This window comes from Muscardinus avellanarius (assembly GCF_963383645.1).
Source record: "Muscardinus avellanarius genome assembly, chromosome: 1".
In the NCBI taxonomy this organism is placed as follows: Eukaryota; Metazoa; Chordata; class Mammalia; order Rodentia; family Gliridae; genus Muscardinus; species Muscardinus avellanarius.
Genome location: NC_137786.1, coordinates 48,993,221 through 49,019,576, shown reverse-complemented (window position 1 = coordinate 49,019,576; position 26,356 = coordinate 48,993,221). Strand labels below are relative to the sequence as shown.

Sequence of the window (26,356 nt, the reverse complement as noted above, 5' to 3'; positions counted from 1 at the left end):
AGGCTTTTTTTCAGACAAAACTTTGAGATGGAACTATAAAGGGTGAGGAGCCTTGGTTGAAACAATGTAAGATACCTGGCCTCCTTTTTGCCTCTTTATAAAATTATAGAGTTCTAGGAACTTAATTTGAAAACCATCACTCTTATGAACATAAGCTTCTTGCCATGACAGGACTTCATTGGAAAGAGGACTGAGGAAGACTGGCTAGTTAATACTTTCTTCTGATTCTGAGTGCACTAAGGAATCTTTTCATGAAAATGTTGACTGTTTTCGTTTGCTCTAAATTTTCAGTTTATACTTTATTCATGTTGATATTCTAAATTTTCTCTTATACTATTCTCATATGAGGGTGCTAAAGTGAGCCCATCCTTGAAACACCATAAAAATAATATGTTTGGGATTTCTTAGATGTTCCTTGAAAGGAAAATTATCTTTTGTAGAAGAAAACAGATTGGTATCCCAGTTCCATCAGTATTATTCATCTCTAACAATTAGTTTTTAAATTACAGACCTATGAGTTGGACCTACATGATTATTCTTGAAGGTCATGTACTATGAAGTATTGGATCCCATGAAGTGTCAGTTCATAATGGTAGTCCCAACTCCTAAGACCCTGCCTCTAATATACATGGGGAAAAGGCTTCAAATGAGCTGTTTTCATAAGCAAGCCCTTTCTTTTATATTTGCTATCTTAAGTCTATAAAATATTAAATGTAGGATTGTTTATTATTAATGTACTATCTTGGTTCTTTGAGCTGTAAAATAAATTACATTAGTCTTTGTTATCCTTCAAGCAGAAATTTGGCTTTTCAACTACTTATCCTAGCTTCTCAGTTAATATTCTTTTCATTCTAATTTGTTATACTTTGAGAATTTTCCATGTATACAAATAAAAATAAATCAAGAAAAGTTCACTTAAAAATATTGAGTTGAAATTTCCTTAGTTTAAACATATCTTAATTTACAATCTCCTTTAATCTATTGACTAAATTATATTTTATTTACTAAATGTCTCACTTATATCATTGCCAACAAATTGAAACATAGCTAGCAATTACTGAATATTCAACTGTGTGGTAGTTGTAAAGATTCAAAGATTTTTTTTCCCCTGTTTTATGGCAATATAATGGCTAGTATTTTGGCATTTGAACAAAATAAAATAGAATGGACTAAGAAAGAAATGTCAAATAAACAATGCTTACTACAATGGAAAGTACATTTCTCTATACGTTTTTAAATCTTTGTATTTGCTACTTCCTATAGAGACCTACTCTCATATATGATGTGAGAAGTGTATATTGGTCTTGAAATAGACTGATATCCATCATCAGTCAACATCATTATCACCGTCACCAACAAAAACTAACCAGAGTCAAACCATCTGAATTTTCTATATATCTTCTGCTACCATGTTGTATCATGTTGAACAAATATTACTCTCTTGAAGTTTCACTTCCAAAATGGCATAGTAGACATTTTATTCTTCTGCGCATGATTCTGTGAGGCATATGTTAAAAAATTTAGGAAGCATAAAAAAATTAATGCAAGGTGTTATTGTTGTTATTACAAAGTCAGTAGAAAGCTGTCCTGAAGCTGGCAGGCTACCTTGGTCAAAAGGCGACCTAGCAGACATTGGCTTTGAGCAAATTGCCTAACATTTGAACCCTTCGATCTCGTTTTTAGAACAAGGTTAACAAGGATCCTTACCTATATTGCTGTTGTCATGATTAAATGAGCTAATAGTGTGAAACTCTTAGAATAGGGCCCAGGACTTTTGCAGTGGTCCCAGGTCCTAAATAATAATATTAAATATTTAGTTCAATATTAAATTGTTAATTACCAATGATGATTGATTTCAAACACTTAGAGCTTTTGAAAAACAGTGAAGGCTAAAATTTTCTGGATCAGAGCACAAATGATCTTTTGGAAGAGATTTTGTTCTTTTAGAAAGAAAAGTGGGGGGGGGGTTGAGGATACTTCCTAGGCCATGAGATGCCCCCCAAAATATCCTCTAGTTCCTTTAGTGCCAAGAGACCATCTTTCAGAACCTGCAGTTTAAACTTCTGTTAAACGATCACTTAGTTTTTCCTCATCCAAGGAATGTTTCTATTAGAAATATCATTGATCGCCGGGCGTGGTGGCGCACGCTTGTAATCCCCGCGCTTGGGAGGCAGAGACAGGAGGATCACGCAGGTTCGAAGCTAGCCGCGCGCGCTGGCTTAGGAGACCCTGTTTCCAAATAAAAATGTAAAAATAGGTCTGGGAGTGTAGCCCGGAGATAGAAGGGCTTCCAGGAACCCCAGTACCACCAAAAAAAAAAAAAAAAAAAAAAGAAAAAAGAAATACTATTGATCAAATCACAGCAGTCTTCAGAACTAAGTATGTTTCTTTACACCCAGTGTTTGAACGTATGGGAAATGCCCCCCTTTCGTCCCCGGGTAACATTTATTTTGCAGTGACAGGACCTCACTAGGGAAATCCTAACTGAGGATAATAGCACGATCTATGAAGTGTTGCCAGTATGCCATTTCATCTTCAGCAATTACAAACGGCCCTTTTAAATACCTCAGTTAAAAGTGATGCATTAATATTGAGTACACTGCTACTGTAAAGCCCTTTCTCTGACTGAGTTCAAACAAACACCATTTAAGTGCCAACCTACTATTACAAGAGTTTACTATTTTATTCTTGTTCCAAAATGGCATCAACAGTGATGGGGCGCTTTCAGGGGATTATTGAACAGAATTTTTTTTTTTTTTTTTTTTTTTTGCAACAAAGAGGCCAGCTTGAGGAAACACAAAATACCAACCCCAGGCTTTGCAGTGTTTTATCTCAGAGCTCCTCCAATCCACACACCCCCTAAGCAAACAACAGCTTTATGGCATGCGCAATTGCAGCTGATTCTAACTGCCTTCTGCAGAACCGGCTTCCCCAGGATTTCCTGTCCAAAATCATACTGTGGGACATTTGTAGCTAAATGGTTGCAAACAGAGTAAGCATGTCTTCCTCACCCCCATATTTTCATTGTTTATTTTTTTAAGAGTCAAAGATACCCAGTGGTGTCATTTGTAAATTCTTTTGCACTTCCCTTTCTTTTCATTGGCTAGGGTGGAAAAAAAGAATAAAGAAAACAAAACCTCCCTTCAGGAGAATATCTATTTGTTCAAGGTGTCATTCCCCTGTGAGGTTATTTACAGGGTTCTGGCTGTTTAGCTTTCCTTGCCTGGTAATTACTTGCTGAAAGAAATCTGCGTCTTCAAGGTGAGCTCCTCTTTAACCCTTTTTGCTGGCCCTTCCTTGGAAGCTTAGCAGAGTGGTGGCTCTGCAGTGTCTGGGAACCCACCTAGAGGGCCCCCTTGACGCCAGCACATCCCTGTCAGGCAGCAGTCCGCAGCCGAGCGGGCTGCTGCAGAGTTAATGTACAGTACCACCGAGCCGCCTGCAAGTGTCCTGAGCTGCTCAGAGCTGGGGCGTCACAGCCCAGGGCAGAGGAGGCGGCCGTGAGGATTGCAAAGGTTCTGCTGGAAATTCGGCGCTGGGGGACTCCAGCAGGAGCCTGTTGCCACTGTGTTTTAAAAGCATGCAAGGTCTGTATAGCTTGGGCATGAGAATCTTTCAGAAGATGTCAGAGCATCAGAGTGAATGACATCTACTGGGGAACTGAATTTGGGGTAAAGAAAACGCAAAAGAGAGAGGGAAGAGAAAAGACAGCGGGGGAAGAAATTCTTAGACAACGTCTGACTTGCAGCTGTGAATTTCATTTTCTTTACAAGGCAAAATATATAAAGAACCCACACATGGTTTTGATAGCAACAAATTAAAGGGGATTTCTGCAGTGAAAGGATCAATAGCTTAGTCATTTGACTTAAAGAGAGCAGACAGCCTTATTATGGGGTTAGGCAGCAGAAATGAATTTCCTCACGGCAATGCCTTCTAAAGTCATGATGGGAGCTAAGGCTAATCCTGTCCTGCAAAGCAAAAATTACTCGTTGCCTTGCTACTTTTGCAGTTGAAACCAGCAATTCTGAGATTTGAGGAAGAAGTTGGCCGTGGTGATACATGGTGGCTAGCCCCTCTGCCCAGGTCTTTGTCCGACACGTCTCAGACAGTAGCACCGCGTTAAAGTGACCACACAGGAATATGTGCCTAAGAAAGAAGAAAAAGCAATATTCGTTTCTAAAGGACAGCATGGCAAAGAAACCTGAAGTTTTCCATTTTCCGTCTAACACTTCTTTAACCAGGATATCGAGAAACTGTCTTTTGACTCCTTTTTTCCCACATTCCATAGTCCTTCCTGGGAGGATGCATTAATTTACACTCAAGGCAGCTGGATTTTACCAGGACAATATTTGCCATCATTTAGATTAATAGTCGGACTGGTTATGTTAGTATGTTGGCTAGTGGAACCTAAATGGATGGACTCAAACCCGCAGTGCTCTGTGAGGCCTCTTTCTTCAAATCCTGGAAGGGCTTTTGTTGTTGTTGCTATTTGTTTTTTTGGGGGGGTGGGGGATTTTTTTTTTCTTTTTTTGGAATTCAATACTTGTTGCAATAATTGCCCATGATAGCTGCTCAAACAAGGGAGTTGGAATTCATCTGTGAAAATCACTACATATACCATAGGAGACGAGGAAAATATCCATGAGAGAAGACCTGCGAACATGATGCACGTGAACAATTTCCCCTTTAGAAGGCATTCCTGGATATGGTGAGTAATCACTGTCCCCTGCAGTTCATAAAACTCAGAATGCTGAGATCTCATGACAGGTACCAGAGGAGACATGGTCTTAAACAAGAATACTGGTATCAAGTGAGAGGAGAAGGAAAATGTGTATAAAACCAAATGTTGTCTGAGAAACTACTAATGGTTACGCAATAAAATTTACTTATGAATATAAAGCATCCCAAATAAGAAATCAAGTACGGGGACATTTATAATTGTTAACATTCCATGGTCTAACAACAAAAATAGAACAAGCTTTGCAAAGGGCAACTGGTTAACTAATAGGTAACAGAAAAAGGGAGGTTTGCAACTTGTTTAATTTTTTTTCCTGTTTGTTTCTTTTATTTGAAAATTCCCTGGGGAAGGGCACAGATGAATTTCTGACAACTAATATCAATTGGCCTGATTTTCCAAAAGAGGGTTAAGGGGAACTTAGAATGCTGACTCAGTCTTTCAAAAAATTCTAAGATGTGTTGGCGCCTTGCATTTAAGAACATTTCAGCTATTCAAGAAGTAGTCCTAGTAGAATCCATCAGTAGACTGGATCCTGAAGTCCTCAGACTCTTTTTAAACTTGCGTAGTGCCTAGATATTTGGGCATGTAGTAAGGTCCCTGGATATATGCTCTCATGTGCCGTTTGTCAGAATTTATGTCTGGATGTGTATAGGATCTAATTGCTGAGAGCAAGGTTGTTATTTTTTAAATTGCTCGTTTTTATTGTACCCATAGGGTGGTCTGGTTTCAATCTCTCATAGAAGAAACTTTGTGAATGCATAATAAGGGCACATTTTAGAGCTCTGTGTCTATAACATGGGTTGTTTGGGATGCTGTGTCTGCTTTTCAAAGTATGTTTCCCAGATAAATATCGTAGCTGGACTCAGGATAAATAATAGCTATCCAAATACAAATTTCTGGGGGGGCTTTCCAGCTGCTTTTTTGAGTGTCTCAAATGAGAGCCTCCTGGTAGTTCAAGGAGGCTAAAAATCACCTGCAGGTTTGTTACTAAGGTTTTCAGCTGAAAATCCATTGTGGAGAAGGGTGGGAGACATCCTCGGTTACTTGAGGCAGTTGCTTATCTTCTCTCAATACCAGAGACATCCAGCATCAACATTGTGGCGTATCTCCCTTCGCTGCTGGCCAGAGCCACTGTCCCTGTCTCTCCTGCGCTCTGGAGGGAGGGAGCCTGGGTGGCATACCCGCAGACCTCAGTGGCCCACTGCCAACTGCATCACCAAAGAGTCCGACTCAGTGGGATCTCTGGTGCTGTTGCCTTGCTGGTCCTGTTGGTGAGGGGCAGACATCAGCAACATAGTTCTGACCATTACAGAGAAGATCACACCAGTCGCCTTTAATGAAATTTAAATGTTCTACAACTAATCCTTGGCACACAGTAGACATCTGTCACATTTTTTTTCTTTTATTCTTTATGCCTTTCTTTAAGGTTAATGTTATTACTCTTCAGATTTGTCTAAAGGGGAAAAAAACCTGTCATTTTCATAGCTATAGAGCAACAGTTTTGTTCCACCTAACTCCTATTGTTTGAGCCCATGTGTTAATGTTGCAATAGGCAGGATGCGTGTACTCTTTGAATGTCTAACATTATAATCACCTTTGATTCTGTTGCATTAACCTCACTTTGACTTTTAACTGGAAAGAAATGAGCTATTCAACTCCATAGTGTTGGAAAGAATGCAAATTTGCTTATTCATGGTCCTCTAGGTCTCTTAATACATATGTTTGAAAGCTGTGTAGAGAAGTTGAGGGTCGTGGTGGTTTCTTTTGTACCTGGATCTAGGTAAGCCTTGATCCATTCCACAGCAAGATATACCAATTTGTGGTTGTTGCTGTGGCAAAACTGAGCCAATGTCAAATGTGAGTGCTCTGTGTATGTATTTTTCCTGGATCCCTTAGAAGGATTTATTAATGAGACTTTTGGCTCAGATGAGGGAGGTGGTGGTTTTTTCCAGTTGACCCAGTTAGTGCTTTGCTTGGTTCTCCACTTCCCTCGTCATTTTCTTTTTATGTATACTCTCACCTTTCAAAACTGCAGTAAGACACTCTAGGTGTTTACTAACAGGAAACCTTCTTTACCTTTGTCCTACTGTGAGAGTCCCTGTTGGATTGGATTCCATGTTCATGAATGTGCCTGCTAATGAGAAAGGCTTTGTTAGTTTTGTGTGTGTTTTTTTTTTCTTTTTCCCTTTGGGTTTCCAAACACTCCCCTTTTCTGGATTCTCGAGTGCAGATCTTTTTCCTCAAGAAAGGGGCTGATCAGAAGATGGCAACAGACAACAGTGTCAGGAGATGATAGTTTAAAAGAGAGGTGTGCTTTGGCTTGAGGAGCCCTAGCTTATCGCGTGAACGTCCTGAGCCCTTTGACTAGGCAGAATGTAGAGATGCATGTTTTGGCCTCTTCTCTTCTGACTTTTGATAAGCAAGCAGGAGAGAAAATTGAGATGTAGCAAGTCTGGAGTAGTCTTTAAAAGTTTTATCTGAAGCAGTGATTCAAATTGGAATTCTCATCCTTCTTGCCCTGAGGCTGGTGTGCTGATAATTGCACCATCTTATTACATATTCATTATTTATGGGTTACAAGTTAAAGTTAACAAGTGGTTCTATTATTTGCCTTAATAGAACACTACTCCTTAAGTGCTAAGAGCATGGTATGAAGAATGCGTCTTTCTGGTTTGAAGCTGTACTCACAGTGTCTGCTGGAGGGTTATTGTAAGGGCTTCTTTCCATTACACTTTTCATCCTTTTTACTGCCAAGCCAAACAAAGATAAGCTTTTGCCTCCTTGTGTAAACAAGTACGATATAGCTCCTATGTTTTATTCTGGCTAGTTATGAGTATAAAATGGTAGCCTGATAATTCATAAACAGGTCTTACATGGCCAAAAGAAGGAAAATGCGAGCCAGCTTTCTAGGAATTTAGAGTCCATCTAGCAGCAACTAAGAGGGCTCTCTAGAAGCCTCATGACATTGAATCACATGCAAAGGTCAATCAAGAATAACATAATATAGTGTAACATATGTTTGCAGCTTTTGCCTTACTTGAAAAGACACATAACATCTTTGTGCAATGTGATATGTAAAAAAATGTTATAATTTCAAGCCCCAAACACCAGGTTTATATTGAATGCACTGAAAGTTGTAAAACTTAGAAAGGAATTTTATTTGAATACCTTTGCAACCTTTTCATGATGTACTCAAATGACTCAGAGAGGGGGCAGTGGAAGGTAGAAGCCAAGACCCCTGCTAGGGGAGGCTGCTCAGCGTGCCTTCTGAGGACAGGAGAGGGAGATCTGAGATTAGCAAGTTTTGAATGGTGATTAATTACTAACTTAGTGCTCAGGGTTTAATTTCTAAGGGGCTGATAGTGATATCTAAATGCTTTTAACAAACTCTCTTTGTGATGTTAAAAGCTGACTCCAATCAAGAGGTAAAACGGGGTGATCATGACACTGTGACTCAACAGTGAGGGTTCTCTTGCCTTGCCCATAACCCCACACTCTTTTGTTGAACTATCACTTTCCCAGTAGCAGTTCCTATAAGGTTTAACAGGTCATAGTTCAGATGTTTCTCTGTAGAGCAAATATTTAATTTCTTAACTAGCTCATTTTGTTTGGTTGGCTTTAAATCCTTTACAGAGGGAAGCAAGATATAGGTCAACATGAATGATATGATATATGTGTTCACAATTATATACAATTACATACAGCCACATATCAATATTTATATATTATTTTTATAAATTCAGAGAAAATTAAGATAGCTTGCTCTTAGGGAAGGGAGAAATCTTCCTATGTAGCTGAACTCTCCCTTTTATCTTCCTTCCTTCTTTCCTTTTTTTCTTTTTTCTTTTCTTGTGATGCTAGGGATTGAACCTAGGCACACTCTACCTCTGAAATATATCCCAGTCCTATTTTATTTTTTATTTGGAAATAGAGTCTCAATAAATTGCAGAGGGCCTCACTAAATTGCTGAAGCTATTTTTGAATCTTTAATAATCCTGTCTCAGCCTTCCACATACTGGGATTACAGGTAAACCACCATGGATGGCTTATCTATTTCATCTTTCTTGATACTCAGGAGTACATTTTCCAGAGTTTATGTTTTGATCAATATAATAATCTTACTTGTTTTGAATTTGAGTGGAGAATATGTTGAGTTTGAGAACAGGGTATATATCGAAGAACAGAATAGTATGTTTCAGCCTCATCTAGAGTCTACTTTTTTCTGATGAGACTCCAGTTCATCTGAGCTTTCTTCTCTACCTTCTCTTCCTCTGGGTGACGCAACTGTGAGGGATTTTGAGATTTAACACCAGACTCCCCGCTCCATTCTCAATCTGGTTAGGGCCCAATAGTTTCTTTGTAAATATTGTGACCAATAAGGTTGAGGCTTATCATTATTCATACTCATCTTGTACACCAATCACTGGGGCTCAGTAATAAAGTCAAGCGGTTGTTTAAGGCAGAAGTTCAGGTTTAGTTATAATACAACTAAAGTTTTTCCATTATATGAAATTTTTATCCTATTAATTTGGCTTTCTATTTTACTGTCCTTTATTGCCTCTAGCTGTATTCTTCATTTTTTGCTAGTAATGCCTTAGAATTTAAACATAAAAATAAAAATTGATATTTAATGTATTTATTTTTTTAAATAAATTTGACTAGGAGTGGTATGATAGAGAAGGAACATTACCATTAGTAATACGTATGCTCACTACTAATACTAGTATGGAAATTAAGTATAATTTTTTAGTTCCCACTGTGTTTCTTCACTAGTAAATATTTTGTGCACTTTAAACCTTTAAACTGTTGACAGGTTATATCCCCAGTAGGCTAAGTAAATGTTCTAAGCCAGGAAAAATCTTAGAAAATCCCTGAAAAAAAGAAAAAAATTTTATCATATTAAAATTATCATTTAAGAATTTGGGATGTTAAGCTTCTGTTAAATTCTTCACTTTCCATCCCTCATTGCTACAAGTGTTTTAATTGATGACTGCTTCCACTTATGCTCAAGTCTTCAGGCTCAGAGAAAAGTTCAAGTAAAGGAAAAGGGAAAATATTTCAAAATTCGCTGATGGAAGAACCTAAGAAAACTTAACAACCAGTTTCTCACTTGTCACTGGTTAAAAGTTCTTTGATTTTAACCCTTCACCCCTTCTTCTCTTTCTTTAATCATACTGTTAACAATTATTAATCATATGTATAGCTATAGTGTTATTCTACCTTTTTAACAATAACTCAAAAATGTTTCCAAGTCATAAGTTAATGACTACAACTGCTAATTACTTGATGGACTACTAGTTGGTGTTTCTAGTTGTTTGAGAAGTTCTAGCCTATAAACATGCCCAAGGAATATATTTCAACTAGGGATAATGTATTAACAACATTTAAACTCTCTCTAGATATCCATATATATATATATTTCTGTAAAAAAAAAAAAAATATATATATATATATATATATATATGGATATGGATATATGTTTGGTTTGAAGGACAGATAATCTGAGTTCTACATGATCAAACTATTGGCTGTATTGGCTGGGGTCAGGGGAAAATTCCGGGTTTCTAACTTCAATCTTATTCTAGTGTTAATATTTTTTGTGACCCTGTGAATGCACTCTGAGTTTTTCATCACCATTGAAAATGATTGCAGCAGACATGTACTCACTTCACCTTAAAAATAGATGATTAGGGATAATCTTAAAGTACATTGGTAATGATCATCTATTAGAATATGAACAATGACATGCTAACATCACTGGAGTAAATTTTCTTACTATCTAGGTGACAAATATAACAGATAGATAGATTGATCAATCTTAGGAGACACCAACCAAGCTGGATATGGTGGCATATATCTGTAATCTCAGTACTTGGAGGCTGAGACAAGAGGATCATAGGTTCACAGCCAGCCTCAGCAATGTAGGCCCTCCACAACCTAGTGATACCCTGTTTCAAAATAAAAAATAAAATAGGGCTGGGGTTGTAGTTCAGAAGTAGAACACCCCTGGGTTCAAGCTCCAATACCACACACTCTCACACAAGCAAAACAAAATAAAGCCATAGTAGAGACCAACATCACTGAAGCCTCCTGCATATGCCACGTGTTTTCACATTAATCACATCATGTAATAGCCACAGTGACTTTCTTTCAGAGATAAGTCTGGGATCTCTGCTTACAGATGAGAAAGATAAAGTTTACAGAGATTAAGTGACTTGCTCAGGGTCATATTTCTACTACTAAGAGAAGCTGACCTACTCAAAACCAGAATTAGTCTGAATCAAAATCCCAACATGATTTTAACCTACCATATTGTTTTCATGGTAGATCCTTTAGTGTTCTTTCCATGGACCTTGAGAAAAACAGACTAGCAGTAGACCAGAGACAAGGATCAGATTCATTCTGTTATTTAGTGAGTCAGGTGAGTCCCTGGGATGCCTACTGACTGTGAATGGCCCTTCCTGGAGAACATCTTCCTGTTATCATTAGGACAATGACCTGTACTTGGTCTGTGTCAGCAGCTTTTTCTGTTTTCTCAGAATGAGAAACTTACATGGAATTTTCAGTGAACTGTGTTCTCAGGGCCATTCTGGCTCTTTGGTTTCTTTCTGTGAATCAGTAAATAGTCCTTTTTTGGGCAGATATCTTAGGAAAGTGGCCATGCCTTGGGCAGATGAATAAGAAATGCAAACTGCATGCTTGGCAAATGGACAGAGCCTCTGTGCAGAGGGAAAGCCACCCCTTGCTCTGTGCACACACATGGTGAGCTACACATACATGTGGTCAGCTCCACTCGCCAACTCTGCTGGTATAGTGGACAGCTGTGTCTAAACTGGACCTGGGACTTCTCTGATATGCACTGCTCCTTTACTTTATAACAGTTAGATGAAATGTTTACGAGAGTGCGTTACTAACAAAGTCAATCACATAAATTTGGGGATTTGCTGCTACCATTATTACTTTCTTCAACATGTTCAACTGACCATAGTTCTCTAAATTTTATTCTGTTACCTAGGTAAAGGCAATTAACATTATCTGATATCAGAGCTAAGTGCCAAAGAAAATTTTTGATTAAAAATAGCCCAAGCTGGGCGTGGTGGCACACACTTGTAATCCCAGTACTTGGGAGGCTGAGACAGAAGGATTTGGGTTTGTGGTCAGCTTCATCTATTTAGCGAGGCCCTCTGCAGCATACTGATACCCTATTCCAAGTAAAGAATAAAACATATGGCTGGGGGTGTAGCTCAGAGGTAGAATGCCCCTGGATTCAACCATTCCCAGTTTTTTTAAAAAAAAAGAATACTCCAATATGTGAGTTGCTGACAAATACCATTCTTAGTGAATCATGTTGGAAAAGGTAGGATAAATTGATTATTTTGAGCATAAGAGATGCCTAGATAGATATGGTAAGAGACCCACCCTGTAGATACTCATAGACTAGTGAGCTGTATAGCCAAAGAAAGCAATGATTACAGTATGGCAAGGAGCAGGTTAATATATATACAGGGTGCTGTGGAATCCAAATAAATAAGTAATTTAATTGGCTTGATCCAAATACCTTAAACTGAGATAAGAGATAAAAATGTATCTGATGTAATTGAGAATTAGTTGTTATTGGTTATACTTTGAGAGAGCAGTTTAAGGATTGGCTAGAGGTAAGTTATATTTCAGGGGTTTTAAAAAAGAAATATAGCAACAAATCATTTATTTCAAAAATTAAAAAACAACAACAACAACAACAACAACAACCAGCAGAGAGGAAGAAGAGAGTGGAGGACAGGGAGAACAAGAGGGTGGGACCAGCTCCTAGAGAAGAATACCAGGTACTTGTAAGAGTGGATGTCCTCCCGAAGGAGCTATCCTGACTTAACAGCTGGTGGAAGACAGTACTTTTTCTGAGGCAGGAGAGAAGAAAGGGAGGATGGGTGCAGATAATAAAGATATTAGGTAGAAGGGAGGACAACGGGAGGGAGTTTTGGTCTCGAGGCTTCTGTTTTCATCGGAAAGTAAAATTCAAGGTCACATCTCCAAAGGAAGACCATGGAGGAGCAGGAGGGGGAGTTTAGTAAGGTAGTGAACAGCCACTGTGGGGGACTGGGGAGGCTGCGAGCTGGGGAAACACAAGGGTATCGAGCAAAGCAGAAAAAGAAGTTCACCCTTGTTGAATGAGTACATCAAATCAATGAAGAATGTTTCACTCTGTTTTTCCTAATTCTTCATGTCTAAATAGGGATTATCGCTAAATGAGTGATGTGTGCATGTATGTCTCTACCATCTTGTACCCTATTAAGATGTACAACTACAATGCACCAATAAAAAATATTAAAATAAAATAAAATTAGGGGTTGTTAGACAAGCATTGGGGTACATGCCCATAATTCCAGTCCTTGGGAGGCTGAGACTGAAGGATTGCAGGTTCAAGGCAACCTCAGTAACTTAAGACCCTATTTCAAAATTAAAATATATAAATAATTAAATAGATAGGGCTGGGGGTGTAGCTCAAAGAGAAAATGCCCCGGGTTCAATCCCATGGACCAAAAATAAACTAATTAACCAAGTAATTTTGGAACTGCTTTGTGATTAGAATTTCTCCTATAAATTTTCTTTTTGGGGAATTCCAAGTTGATTTCATTGTTTGTGTTGTTTTCTGTTGGGTACTGGTAGAAACTGTCTTATGAATGTATTAATTAGATCACAGTTCTAGTTTGCTGACCTGATTTTGGAAATGTGAGATCCCCTGTGCTGCCTGGAAATAATTCTTGGGCGACAAATAGAAGCTCTGAGATGTTTGCTTTGAATTTTATCTTCAAATGAATAAAAATCACAGTGGGAAGAGAAGGCAAACTGATTCAGCTTTGCTCACTTTTTAGTTGGAACTTGTCTGTGGTTTCTGTTAGAATGTCACCAATCCCTATATATGTAACCTGCTTTTACAAAGATTTCATCAAAACCCCTGTGAAGTTTACTTGAAAGTGTCACCGGTTCTCTGGGAAACTTGTGGAGAAATATCAAAGCATAATATGACTTTAACCAGACCTGGTCTAACCTAGTTGAAATACTTATAAGTTTAAATTCTCCTTTATGTTGCCATGATACCTCAAAGGGAAAAAGGAAAAGTATGGGTATTAATGAAGGGATATTATTAAATAGCCTGGTAATTTTATTGGCCATAATAAACCCTGGAGGAGAGTCCCAGGAGTTTGGCAGATATTCTGAACTCCTTTCATCTCTTCCAGTGGTCAGCTCTTTCTCTGGGATCCACAGAGCTTCTTTACTAATCCTGGTGTTCAGAGCTTGCCGTTACTGCATACAGAGCTATCTTTGTGAGGTTTCTGCTTGTGGTTCTAAGTAAGGTACTCAGGGGTCCTAGTCACTTGTAGAGGGGTTTCATTCTTCCTCTCCCATGAGTTTCCATGTTGTTCTCAAGAGGAAGTTGACTAAATTATCACTGTGGTGTGAAATAATATCTATGACCCCATATTTTTACCTAATTAATGTACTCATGTGTTTCATGTTCAGGAGAATTATCCTTCCAATCAAGGTAATGCAGAGAAACAATACACTGATCTTCAAACTACTCCAGGCCTGAGCTCTGGTGCTTTTCTAAAGTACTTTATACTACCTATAAAATCATCTTAGCTTCTTAGTTCTAGGTATTGTGTTTCATACCTTCTTCACAAAATATCTTTTGTGTGTATGTGTGGTACTGGGGATTGAACCCAGGAGCATTGTACCTTTAAGCTATACCCCCCAGCCCAATTTTTTATTCTTTTTGTTTGGAAACAAGGTCTCACTGAGTTGCAGAGGGCCTCACTAATTAGAGAAGGTCAACTGTGAACCAGGGTCCTCCAGTCTCAGCCTCCCAAGTACTGGGATTACAAGCATGCGCCACCATGCCCGGCTCACGAAATACCATTTTATAGAGCAGCCTCTTTCATTGGTGAGAAAGCAGTGTTATGCCCAGGAATGCTGATGTTCACAGTAACTGAGGAAACATATCTAACATGCAATGTATATACATCCCTCCTGTCTTCCTAAATCCTTTCTTAGTAAAGGTCTCAGGCCCTTTCTTGCTTCATCTGGCCTCCATATAGTGTAAGCCATTAATATTAAGAACTTTGATTTGGAGTGGCTCAATCAGTGTAAAACCAATAGGTTGCATCATGATGAGGGCTCTTGCTGTTCTAAAGAAAAAAGGGAAGCCAGCAAGCTTATAATGGGTAAATTGAAGTAACCACACTGTTATTGAGAGTGATGCCAGAGGCCTTGGGCAGGCCATAGAGTAAGGTACTGACATCTTAATACTGGCAGCTGAGGTTCTAAAAGAAGAAAATATTGGTTGAAAATTTGTTTGTAGAAAATAATTCATGCAAGAGTTTCTTTTTGAGAGAGGTTGCATGTTAAGGTGGTTGAGGATTGTTACCATTGCAAAGGCTGATCACACCCTCTAAAGCTTTTACTGCAGGTCGTTTCACTTTAGGGAACTTTCTCTGACCTCTCTACCCTTGGAGACGTCCAAGTAACAAAAGATACTCTGTGGTCTTCATAAGCGTCTTTGTTCTACTATGTTCTCCAGCACCCAGCATGGTGTTATACTTCACAGGAACTTTATATACATTTCTCTGAATGAATACTGTGCAGAAATAAGTATAACAAAAATTTCATAGCTAAGAAGTAATTTAATTAGATATCTTTACACACACACAAAATAATGTTACCGTGCCATGTTTTGACATAAGGCCAAAGAACGAATACTATAAAAATAATAATAGCTGTCACATTGGGAGAGCTTATTAATGTCAGATGTAGACTAGCCTTTTCACAACCATTATCTATTTTAATCCTCCCCAGAGCCTATGACAGGAGGTTGTTATCTACTGAGTAAGGCTGTGACATCAGGGAAGTCATTGGACTCTGTGACCTGGGTTCCTCACTTGTAAAATAGGGACAGTAAATCCTTCTCGCTTCATAGGGTGCCTGTGAAAGGTGAAGGAGAAAAGCAGTCAGTACTTGGAGGAGCACCTATCACTCAGTGAGTAACCAGTGAGCAGGAAACTAGGCTGTGAATGGTTAACCAGGTTGCCCAGGATAATCTGTTTGCCCAGGGCAGGCGCATTCCAACCCAGATCTTGGAGGACCAAGCTACCGTTTTTTTTTTTGTTTTGTTTTGTTTTTTCTTGTGGTTCTGGGGATGGAACCTAGGGGCATTCAACCTCCGAGCTACAGCCCCTGCCCCCTGCCTTATTTTTTTGTTCTTTATTTTGAAACTGGGTCTCACTGAGTTGCAGAGGGCCTCAGTAACTAGCTGAGGCTGTCTGCGAACCCCGATCCTCCAGTGTCAGCCTCCTGATTGCTGGGATTACAAGCCTGTGCCACCACGCCCAGCTTCAAGCTGCCTTTTGTAAAATGTATTTTGAGACTTTTCAGCACACTGCAGAGAGAACACCTTAGTTTGAATTGTGGGCTAGTTTGAAATGTATGTGCATTCCTCCTCCTCTCTCCAGCATCTGGGAGGACCACCTGTCTCCACTTTGACTCAGTGCCTACCTTGTGCCCAGTGACCATCGCACCCAGCCCCTGATCGTTATTCTCAGCTGCTAGCACGGTGCTAACACACTGTCAGTGTTCAATAATGCTTCAGAGTGGAAAGTACATAGTGATTTCTGTATTAACTTCAAATTTTCAGGAGACAGTCCACAATTTTGGCTACACTGAATTGCTATAAAACTTGTCATCGTGAGCTTTTAAATACATCCCACACATCTTGGTTTCTGTCACCTGGGAGAGTTTAGCTGAGTTTGTAGAGTCAACTGTCCTGCTGAATTGTGTTTAGTCTGAAAATCCAAGTGCTGTTCTTCCAGGTTACCTTATCTTAGACACCATTTCCTCAAAACTCATACGAAGTTCGTTCACTTTTATGTAGGGCTCTTTCTTCCCTAGATTATATGCATGCTTTGTCTTCCTGGCAAAACAAAAGTGCATAAATTAATTTTGAAGCTGGTTCTGATGCCTTGCCATGTCCACATCTGCATTTATAACAATTAACCGTGTAGGTTCTCATCACAGTACATGGGCTGGGCCTCAGATAGAGACCAGCCTCCTGTGTGCTACTTCTCTTTTTATATATCTTACACTGTCAAACTAAGTAGTAAGGAATCATCTCCATAATATATCTCAACTTACCAAGAAAATAGATCGGCTGTGTATTTTATATAATACAGTATAAGGCCCTGATTGTCTGGTCTCTGCCTTTCTAATGCCATACTGTGTTAGCTGTCATTCATACCAATGTTACTTACCTTATTATTTCTAGCCTATGTATCTCACATTTGAGTTTTTAAATATATTCATTCTTTACTATAGTGGCCCAAATCATAATCATACACACACACTTTATTTTTAGTGCTATAAACTAAAGGTACAGAGATTTCCCCCCTACCTTCTGCCCTCTCCTGTGCACGGCCTCCCCATGATAGAAATCCCCGCTGCAGTAGTGCCTTGTTACCACGGCACCCACACTGGCACATCATTATCACCAAAGTCTGGAGTTAGCGTGAGGGTTCACTTTTGGCATTGACACATCTGTCGTTACAGTGTCGCACACAATCGTTTCCCCATCCTAAATGCCCTCTGCACTCCAGCTATTCATCCCTCCCTATCCCTTGGCAGCATTTTTAACATCATAGTTTTTCTTTCCCCAAAATATCATAAACGGGAATCGTGCAGAAGGTAGCCTTTTCATATTGCTTTCTTTTACTTAGTAATGCACATCTAAGTTTCTTCTATGTCTTTTCATGGCTCAGTAGCACATTTTGTTTTATCTTTGAATAATATTTCATTGTAAGAATGTACCATGCTTTATTTATCTACTCACCTATTTAGTTGCTTCTAAGTTTGAGCAGTTATGAGTAAAGCTGCTGTAAATATCTGTGTGCAGACTTTCGTGAAGACATACGTTTTCTATTCCTTGGAGTAAATTCCAAGAGGTGTGATAGCTGAGTCATGCGGAAAGAAAATGTTTTCTTTATAAGAACCACCACACTGCCTTCCAAAGTGCCCGCGCCCCAGCAGTGGATGAGTGCCCCTGTGGCCCCCCATCCTTTTTAGTGCTGGCTGCTGTCAGTACAGAGGTATGTTTCTAAGCCACTGAACCTTTCCTTTGCATGCCAGCTCACACAGTGACCTAATAAAAGAGATAGAACTGTTAATGGACAGATTTACATAAACGTACTTTTGAAAAAGGGCGGAGGAAGCTGGAAGCCAAATTGTCAACCACTCTCTACAGTGATTCCCTCCACCTCTGGCTGTAGCACATCTGATGGGTTCAAAGACATGTCTTACTGCCCCCAGGGACCTCATACTGTAATATATTTCATCTAATTACTTTTTGCCACAGCGTACCCATGTTAACCTACTAACCCATTGGCTCTTGGTTTCTTTAACCTTACTTGAACTCTAAGTATGGTTAATCCTTCTTGTCCTCGTCCTTGTCCTCATTCTCCTCCTCTTCCTTTTCCTTCTCCTCCTCATCTACTTCTTGTATTAAATGATTATTGTAATACCAGGATTCCTATATTTCTTATAATAAATCCCCCTTTTTCCCTCTTCCTCCTTTTTTCTGTACTGGGGATTGAACCCAAGGCTATTCTATCTCCAGGCTATATCTGCGGCCCTTTTTATTTTATTTTTTAATTTTGAAACAGGTTCTTGCTAAGTTTCTTTGGGTTTCCCTAAATTGCTGGCTGGCCTCAAGCCTGAGATCCTCCTGTCTCAGCCTCCCAAGAACTGAGATTATAGGTATGTACCACCAGGCCCTGCTAAGCCTTCCTTCTATTTTACTAGCTATCTGGGTACTTCCTACAGCACAGTTTATGTTTTGATAGTAATTTGATGTCCAGAGAGGCAGTGTACATAGCAGCTAAGAGCACAGACCCAGGATCCAGATTGCTTGGTTCAAATCTGGTTTTGAACCTGGGTAGTTATTTAGCTTTTCACATTCCTCATCTGCAAAATAAGGATTATAATAGTTTTTATCTCATAGGCTACTTTGAGAATAAAATGCTGTAACATGAGTAAGATGCTTAAAACAATATTTGACATGATCCAGGTGCTCTGTCATGATTAGTTGTTCTTAGAGCTGTTGTGGACTGGGGCCAGGTTGGGATTTGAATCCAAATGGCTCATTTGGGTCAGGGTCGCAGGAAACACCAGTAGGGGAGTTGGGAAGTGAGAGAGGAAAGGGGAGAAAGCCAATATAGGGTGCATTGATGGTCAAGTAACTGAGATAGGCAACAGATTCTCAGTCCTATTGAGAGCTTCTGAAAAACCATTAAGAACTTGCTTCAGGGTTGTCCTCATAGAAGATGAGAACCCTAGAGGATAAATTCTCCAGCTCTCATTTTTTAATATATCCCAAGCTTTCCATCTTGGTTCACAGTTATGTGATTGTTGAAGGGATATGGGCGGGAACCTGACAGTAATTGCTACAGAACTGTGACCTCAGTTCTCCCAGAACATTCTGGATTCTGTTGCTTTGATTTTGTTTTCTCCTTCTTCCTTCTTTATCTATCCTTCCTCCTCCTCCTCCTCCTCATCCTCCTCGGCCCATTCACTAGACATTCAAAGATTTTTATGGCATGAGTGAATGATTTAACACATTGATATTTCTACTTGACCTTCAAAGCTCTTTCTAATTTTGTCTCACTCTATTTATCTTTAATTCTTATTATTTAATTTTCATGATTCCTTATCAAGATGCTTCTTCCTCTATTGTATCAGTCATTTTTTTCCTTTTTTTTCTTCTTCCTTTTTTTTTTTTTTTTTTGCAGCATTGAGGACTGAACCAAGGGGCATTCTACATTCGAGCTACACGCCCAGCCCTATTTTTTATTTTAAAACAGGGTCTCACTAAGTTGTGGAGGGCCTCATTAAGTAGCTGAGGTTGGCTACAAACCTGCAATCCTCCTGTCTCAGCCTCCCAAGTACTGGGGTTACAAGCCTGCACCACTATGCCCAGCTTTGTATCAGTGGTCCCATCTGGGACACATCTGGGATGTGTCCACCCTCTGCTCTGCATATCCAAAGCTTGTCTATTCTTAAAGTCCTCATCCCCAATTCCAACCCCTTTAACTTCTTACATGAAAGTTTCTTTAAACTCAGATAACTCACTTCTCTGAAGTCCCATTAATACAAAAAGATTGTACAATTTTATATTTGATTTACTGCTACCTGATGAGGTTCCCTGATTGACCTATATAGTCAGGCTAAAAAAGAAAGATATTCATGTCTTATATACATCTTCTGTTTTACAGCATAAACTTTTCTGTATTATGCATAGTAAACACTCTGAAATAGCGAGTCAGTGATGTGACTGTCACTGAGTCAGGGACTTTGGAGGTAGACCACCAGGACTGCATTCGTGTTCTTCCTATTATGAGCTCTAGAACCTTGGGACAACTGTATAACTTTCTTATATCTACTTTTTTCACCTGGAAAAGGAGACTAGAACTTCTAACATCACTTTGCTATAGGGATTAAGTGAGAGATTGTATATAAAAGGATTAGCATGGTTCTTCTCAAGAAGTAGGGGTTTACTCAGTGGGATCTGCTTGAGTCTTTCCTTTCTTTCTTTTAATACTTTATTTTATTTATGGTAATGGGGATTGAACCCAGAGCCTGTGCATGCTAGACATAGGAAAAAGCTTTACTACTGAGCTATATCCCCAACTTTGATTTTTTTTTATTCTGAAGCAATCAATATCTTTGTAGACTTTTGTCATTATTACTATTCCTTAGTTTCTCACTTTACTATTGATTTGATTTTAATTGTTTTAAAAATACAATAAATGACATCTTAAGAAATATTGAGATGTTGTAAGAAAATTTCTTTTTGTTAAGACTTTGAAATGGGTGGAATGTACCATTTTTGTTTTATTTAAAATATCAACCATATCAACTGACTAAGATGATCATCTAAAATGAAAGTCCCTTTGCATGTTAGAATATACTTTTATTTAATTGTGATTTTTTGAAGTAATATTAGTATTAGTATATATGTATATTTATATAATTCATGATCAGAGTGCACTCTGAAGAATTAACTCCACATTCAGTATTTTCAGGATCTAGAGTTATGGTTCTCAAGGTAATAGAGATGGTGAGAACAGGAGATATAGCATCAATAGAGAAGGCAGTTGTATCATGTGTTAAACATATTTGTACAGTTTTGTACAAAAACATCAGTCCTTATCGTCTTATCCCAGTCTGAAGAAGTATGAGGACCTGTGGTAGAGGAGGAGTAAGACTAGAAGACTTGGAAATAACACTTGAGGAATCATCTTATCCTCTCTCTTAGCAGGGGAGGATACCAGGCTTCTGACCCCTAGAGGACTAAGTTCAAATTCAACTTTGAAGCTAAAGCAGACACCTGGAATCTCAGTACTTGGGAGGCTGAGACAGGAGGATCACAGGTTCGAGGCCACTCTCAGCAATGTAATAAGATACACAGAAACTTAGTGAGACTGTGTTTCTAAATAAATAAATAAATAAATAAATAAATAAATAAATAGGATGGAGGTGCAGCTTAGAGCTAGAGATGATGTTGATGAACTCTGATGCTGAATGGCTGATTTTGAGCCAATGTCCTAGATTTTATGAGCATTATTGTTCTGATTCATAAGAGAAAATTACAGTAGTATCCATCACCAAGGTATATTGCAGGAATGCAGTGAAATAATATATTTATTTGTTTATTAAATACTGCTTTGTTCCTATATCCATGCATGCAAAACTTAGTGAGATGCTAGAAAGTTGAGGGAAAGACACAGGGGGATAAATGTGATGTTCCTACAAACAGGTCCATATAATGAGGTGGAGAAAATCATCTTACCTTAACAAATGGCACCAGGATCTTCTTAAGAAAGAGCAATGTCCTCTACTAAGATCCTTTGAAGCTACCCTAGGGTAGGAAGAGTCCCCTGAGGAGTTGGCCTGAGGCAGACACTCAGGTGCACTGAAGATGAAGGGCACTCTATGCAGCAGGGGGAGAATGTGGTGTCACAAAGCGGGTAAGAATGGTGGAGCAGAAGAAGAAGAATTAGAAGAGAGGAGAGGAAGATGCCCAGGCGAGGCTAAAACCTCACTCCATAAATAGATCTCCTTCCAGGAACACAAAAAGAGAAAGACCATAAGTAATGTATATACGCTTAATTTCAAGCCTCTGGGTGGCTTAGATTAAATGATTTTTGTGATATTGGCTTTCTGAGAATCAAGAGTAACACCCTGCCCATGAAGAACAGGGTGGACATTTTCTATGATGTTACAAGATTCTAACTTTTACCAGTCATGAAATTGAGAAGTCATATCAATTTTGTCTAAATCTCAAAGGATGAAAAGAGCCCTTCATCTTGTAAGAGGTAAAAAGACCAGAGAGTCCAAGAGTATGCTGTATGGAATATGAAGTCTTTGCTAAGCTTCCTAGGCTCCAGTGTAAATCAAAAAGCTTATGTAACAATCCTAGAGCCCATTAGAAATAAACAACTCAATGGCTCAGGAAAGCTCACCTACTTTTTTTTTTTTTTTTTTTTGGCATGGGCTTTCGACCTCTGAGCTACATCCCTGCCCTATTTTTTATTCTTTATTTTAAGACAGGGTCTCACTAAATTGCAGAGGGCCTCACTAAGTCGCGGAGGCTGTCTGTGAACCACAATTCTCCAGTCTCGGCCTCCCAAATGCTGATATTTACAAGAGTGCGCCATCACGCCCGGCTCTCACCTACTTCTAAGATCAGAAGCAAATGTGTCCTAAGGTTGCACCCAAAGAGGAATTAGATGGGTAAAACAAATCATAGCACCTCCTATACTTAAGATGTTTGACACATTTGGGCTTTCTTTCTTTCTCCACAAGTTTTTATAAAGATCGTGGTATATTTGAAAGCCCTCTGAAAATGGAAAATACAGTGGTTAGTTCCTACTCAAAAGAAATCCCTTTTAGCCAATTTCATTAGTCTGATTAAATACTATTGATATTGTGTTTGCAAAAGGATAACCTGAATAAAACATGTGCTCTTTATGAAAAAAGATTGTTCTTTCTTGCCATTTTACTGTTTTAAAGTTAAAAGCATAGAATTCTTACATGCTTTGAATCTTCTTTTAGTCTGTCCTTTCTTAGAATCCTGAGTCCTGTGCCATTTGGAATGGCAAGAGTAATGAAGGGTAATACAAACTTGCATGATTCTTATGGAGACCTGAGTCTTAGAGAAAAAATGTTCTTGAATGTTTAAGCACAAATTCAATTGATAGGAAAATTAAGACCACAATAATGATTATGAAATAGAAAGCAGGCTAAACAGTAGATATTGACAAATTCCCAGGCTTCTGGAATTCATGAAATTTTTTTACTTTTGTGAGGCTGGGTCAAATAAGTTCTTTTCCAATATTATGTGATATGCTATTACCTATTTTGCCCTAAAACAATTCATTTGGGAACAAAGCAAAACAAACAAAACAAAGCAATAGTAATCTCAGATAACAAATAAATAATAGCAACAAAACAACTATACAAAACCTGGGAGTGAAGCCCAGTGGTAGAGTGTATGCTTAGCATTGGCAAGACCATGGGGTCCATCTTCAGCACCCATACTTATATTTGGAAAAGCAGCTACATAAAACAAAAAAGAATTCAATTTTTGGAATATGAAACATAAAAGGTATTTTCCATTTTTCTCTTTTTCTTTTACCCCCGACTAGGTCAATTGGCTGTTTCATATTGGCACAAAGAATTTGATTTCAATCCCAAAATAGTTAAGTGTTTGACTTGGCTCGGACTAAAAGATATTTGATTGACAGATGAGCCCATCTGCATCAAACAGCTTTACCTCGAGAAAATCCAAGGCTTTGAAAGCAATAACACATCAAAAGAATTTTGAGGATTCTGGCCGCCCCCCACCTCTCCCCAGCATCTATTTTTGTTCAGTCTCATCATGAGTGTCTCCTTTGGGTAATCTGAGTTGCATATGCTTTCCTCCTTCTGTAGCCTTGGCTTCTGCAGAGCTTCCATCACGACAGGCATAAGATAAAATAATAAAAATAAGTTTCATTTCCAAGGAAATGGCTTTTCAGTAGCTAATTCTCCATGCCAATTCATCACTGTTAAGTGCTCTAAAACTGCTGAATACTGTATTCAGGAAGCAACCAGGACATCGGCCTGTGTCTTGTTCTTAAACCGAGGTCCCTAGTGCCTTTCATAAATGTGCCTTACATCAACAAAATGACATATTTAGGAACCTTTGTGTTGGTCATAGAAAAGAATCTCATTCATTTCTGTGTCACCATAAAAAAGTCTCAAACCAAGCTATTTCAGAGAGGGGCTAATTTATTCAAACGCAATATTCACTAATCTATTGTTCACATGTCTACTTGGTATGGTTTTCTCTCTAATTCTGACTTAAAATTTCTTTATCTGTTAATTATATTATTTAAGGTAAGTCTACCAATGATAAATTTCTTAGATTAACATGATATTCACCTTTCTCAATTAACAATACCAGTACTATCCCTGAGCTTAGTTTGGAAGACAGAAGTTTGGCTAACAACCAGTACATGATTTTTTTCCCTCTCATAATTTGTGATTTATTTTGACATATTGATCAGTGCTATATATTTCTGAGAGCATTAATGACTCAAATATCTAAATCTTGGTGTTTGATAAAGATTAAAAGGATAGATTAGTAATAAGATGTTGGGAGAATTTCAAGGAAACCTCTCACTTGTGTTGCCATTTTATTTCAGCCCCATTTTCACAATTTACTGATGAAGTTTTATATTTACATATTTTCTATACATATTAGAAATATATTATTTTACACTTGAATTTTAAATTATTGAATTATTAATTAGTTAACTTTATATTTATTTATTAGATAAATAAATCATATCCTTATTTATTAGATCAAGCAGTAATATTTTTTTGGGAATGCATATACTTTAAGAAGCCCTGAAATTACAAGAGATTAAATACAGAGTTTAAAGAATATTCTACCATTATGTTTAGTTCTCATTTTACAGCTGTGTAACTAGAACAAACAAAAAAAGTGGGGATTTTTTTTTAGAATGAGGAAAAGCTAGAAGGTATGCCATTCTTAGGGCACCCCTAGCTGTGTCTTCACAGGAGGCCTGTGATACATGAACACTAGAAGCCTCCAGGAAGCCAACTATGATATTCACAGCCAAATAATAATGTGCTAACCTCATTCACAGTAATCACAGATAATGTAGTATTTGTGTCTGTCATCTGATTTTGGAGGTAAAATACAGAACCTATTTAGGAGATTTTCACAGAACATCTTGGGCTGCATCAAGAGAACTCCAAGGGCCCAAATCAAAAGGTAATGAGCACTTGACCCTGCAGTATTCACACCTTAGCTGAAGCATTGTGCCCACTCTGGGCTGCAGACAAACTCAAGAGGACTCGGAGGAAAATGACAAGGGAGGAAGGAAATTCTAACCTGACCACATATAAAGTGGTTGAAGGACTATGATTGTTAACTAGAGAAAACTGTGCAGTAATTGAAGAACTGCTACTTGGGAGAGGCTGGTTCTTTGTGTTTGCAAATTTGAAATATAACCAGCAGGTGCAAATGCAGTAAGAGAGGGTAAGCCTCAGGATGACTCCTTGAAGTTCGAATGGCCAGATCAAGCATTTCTGTGGTGTGGCCTGCAAGGGTCCAGGGTGGAAAGCAGAAATGGTCAGATAAGCATTGTTACCAATTTGCTGAAATTCATCTTTTAATCTGGTTAGTTTAAACTGTGTATATTTCTTCTTTAGTTTGTCCTCTCATTTATTGTATCTTTAGTATAAGGTGCCTTCAGTTATATCTTAACTTATTCTTGATTGTTTTCTTTGGGTTCTTGAAATATACATATCTTGCCTAGTTTATTTTCTTTTAGTAAACCTTTCCTAAAAATAATTCACATATTAGGCAATCCTTCAACATTTTCATTGGTCTTTGATTGATGATATATTGCATGATCTACTATTTTCTAAAGAAAGGCAGAGGAAGCAAATCTTCATAGAGCTCAATAAAGGAAGCATTCTAATTATATTTTGCTTTAGAAAATTAAATGTTGGCTTATTTTAGAAGGATTCGATTTTACTCTTTAGTTTTATCAGTTTAAATTAAATTTGTAGACATTCAGGGACTTTTAAAATATTTTATTTTTTTCTTATTAGTACATAGAATTCATACATCTTAATGGGATAAAAACTTGTGTAGATATGCATGCACACATCACCTTGTTAAATCCTACCCCCTCCCATACCATTTCCTCCCCATTCATCCCTCCCATGCTTGGTTTAGTGGTTGACAGCCATATGTTTTTTTATGTGCATCATGTGCTTAAGAGAGCTTACTTCTCCCCCTCCGATCCCCTCAGTTAGGTTGCCTTGTTTGCTCCTCTAGAGGATCTCCTTTTTCACCTGGAGTTCCTCCTATGGCCCCTTTCACCTTAGCTTTCACATATTATGGAAATCATCCATTTTCTTACTTTTTGCGACTGACTAACCTTGCTTAGCATAATGTCCTCCAGTTAATATCTTATTTTAAAACAGTTTTTGACTTAC

The 26,356-nt window shown here is 38.3% G+C and overlaps 1 protein-coding gene across 4 annotated transcripts in view; it reads left to right on the top strand.

Annotated features, from left to right (window-relative positions):
• Positions 1–26,356, top strand: part of PDE4D (phosphodiesterase 4D) — a gene marked incomplete at both ends in the record, with an annotated part of 1,145,009 nt that overhangs the window by 597,295 nt on the left and 521,358 nt on the right. Inside the window, one exon of one of the 4 annotated variants that reach the window (XM_080701746.1) lies at positions 4,662–4,708. The exons of the other annotated variants lie outside the window; for them this stretch is intronic. Within the exon in view, the coding sequence (XP_080557872.1) occupies positions 4,662–4,708 (47 nt within the window). Of the gene's footprint in view, positions 1–4,661; positions 4,709–26,356 lie in introns of those variants that run through there. 4 annotated transcript variants of the gene reach the window in all.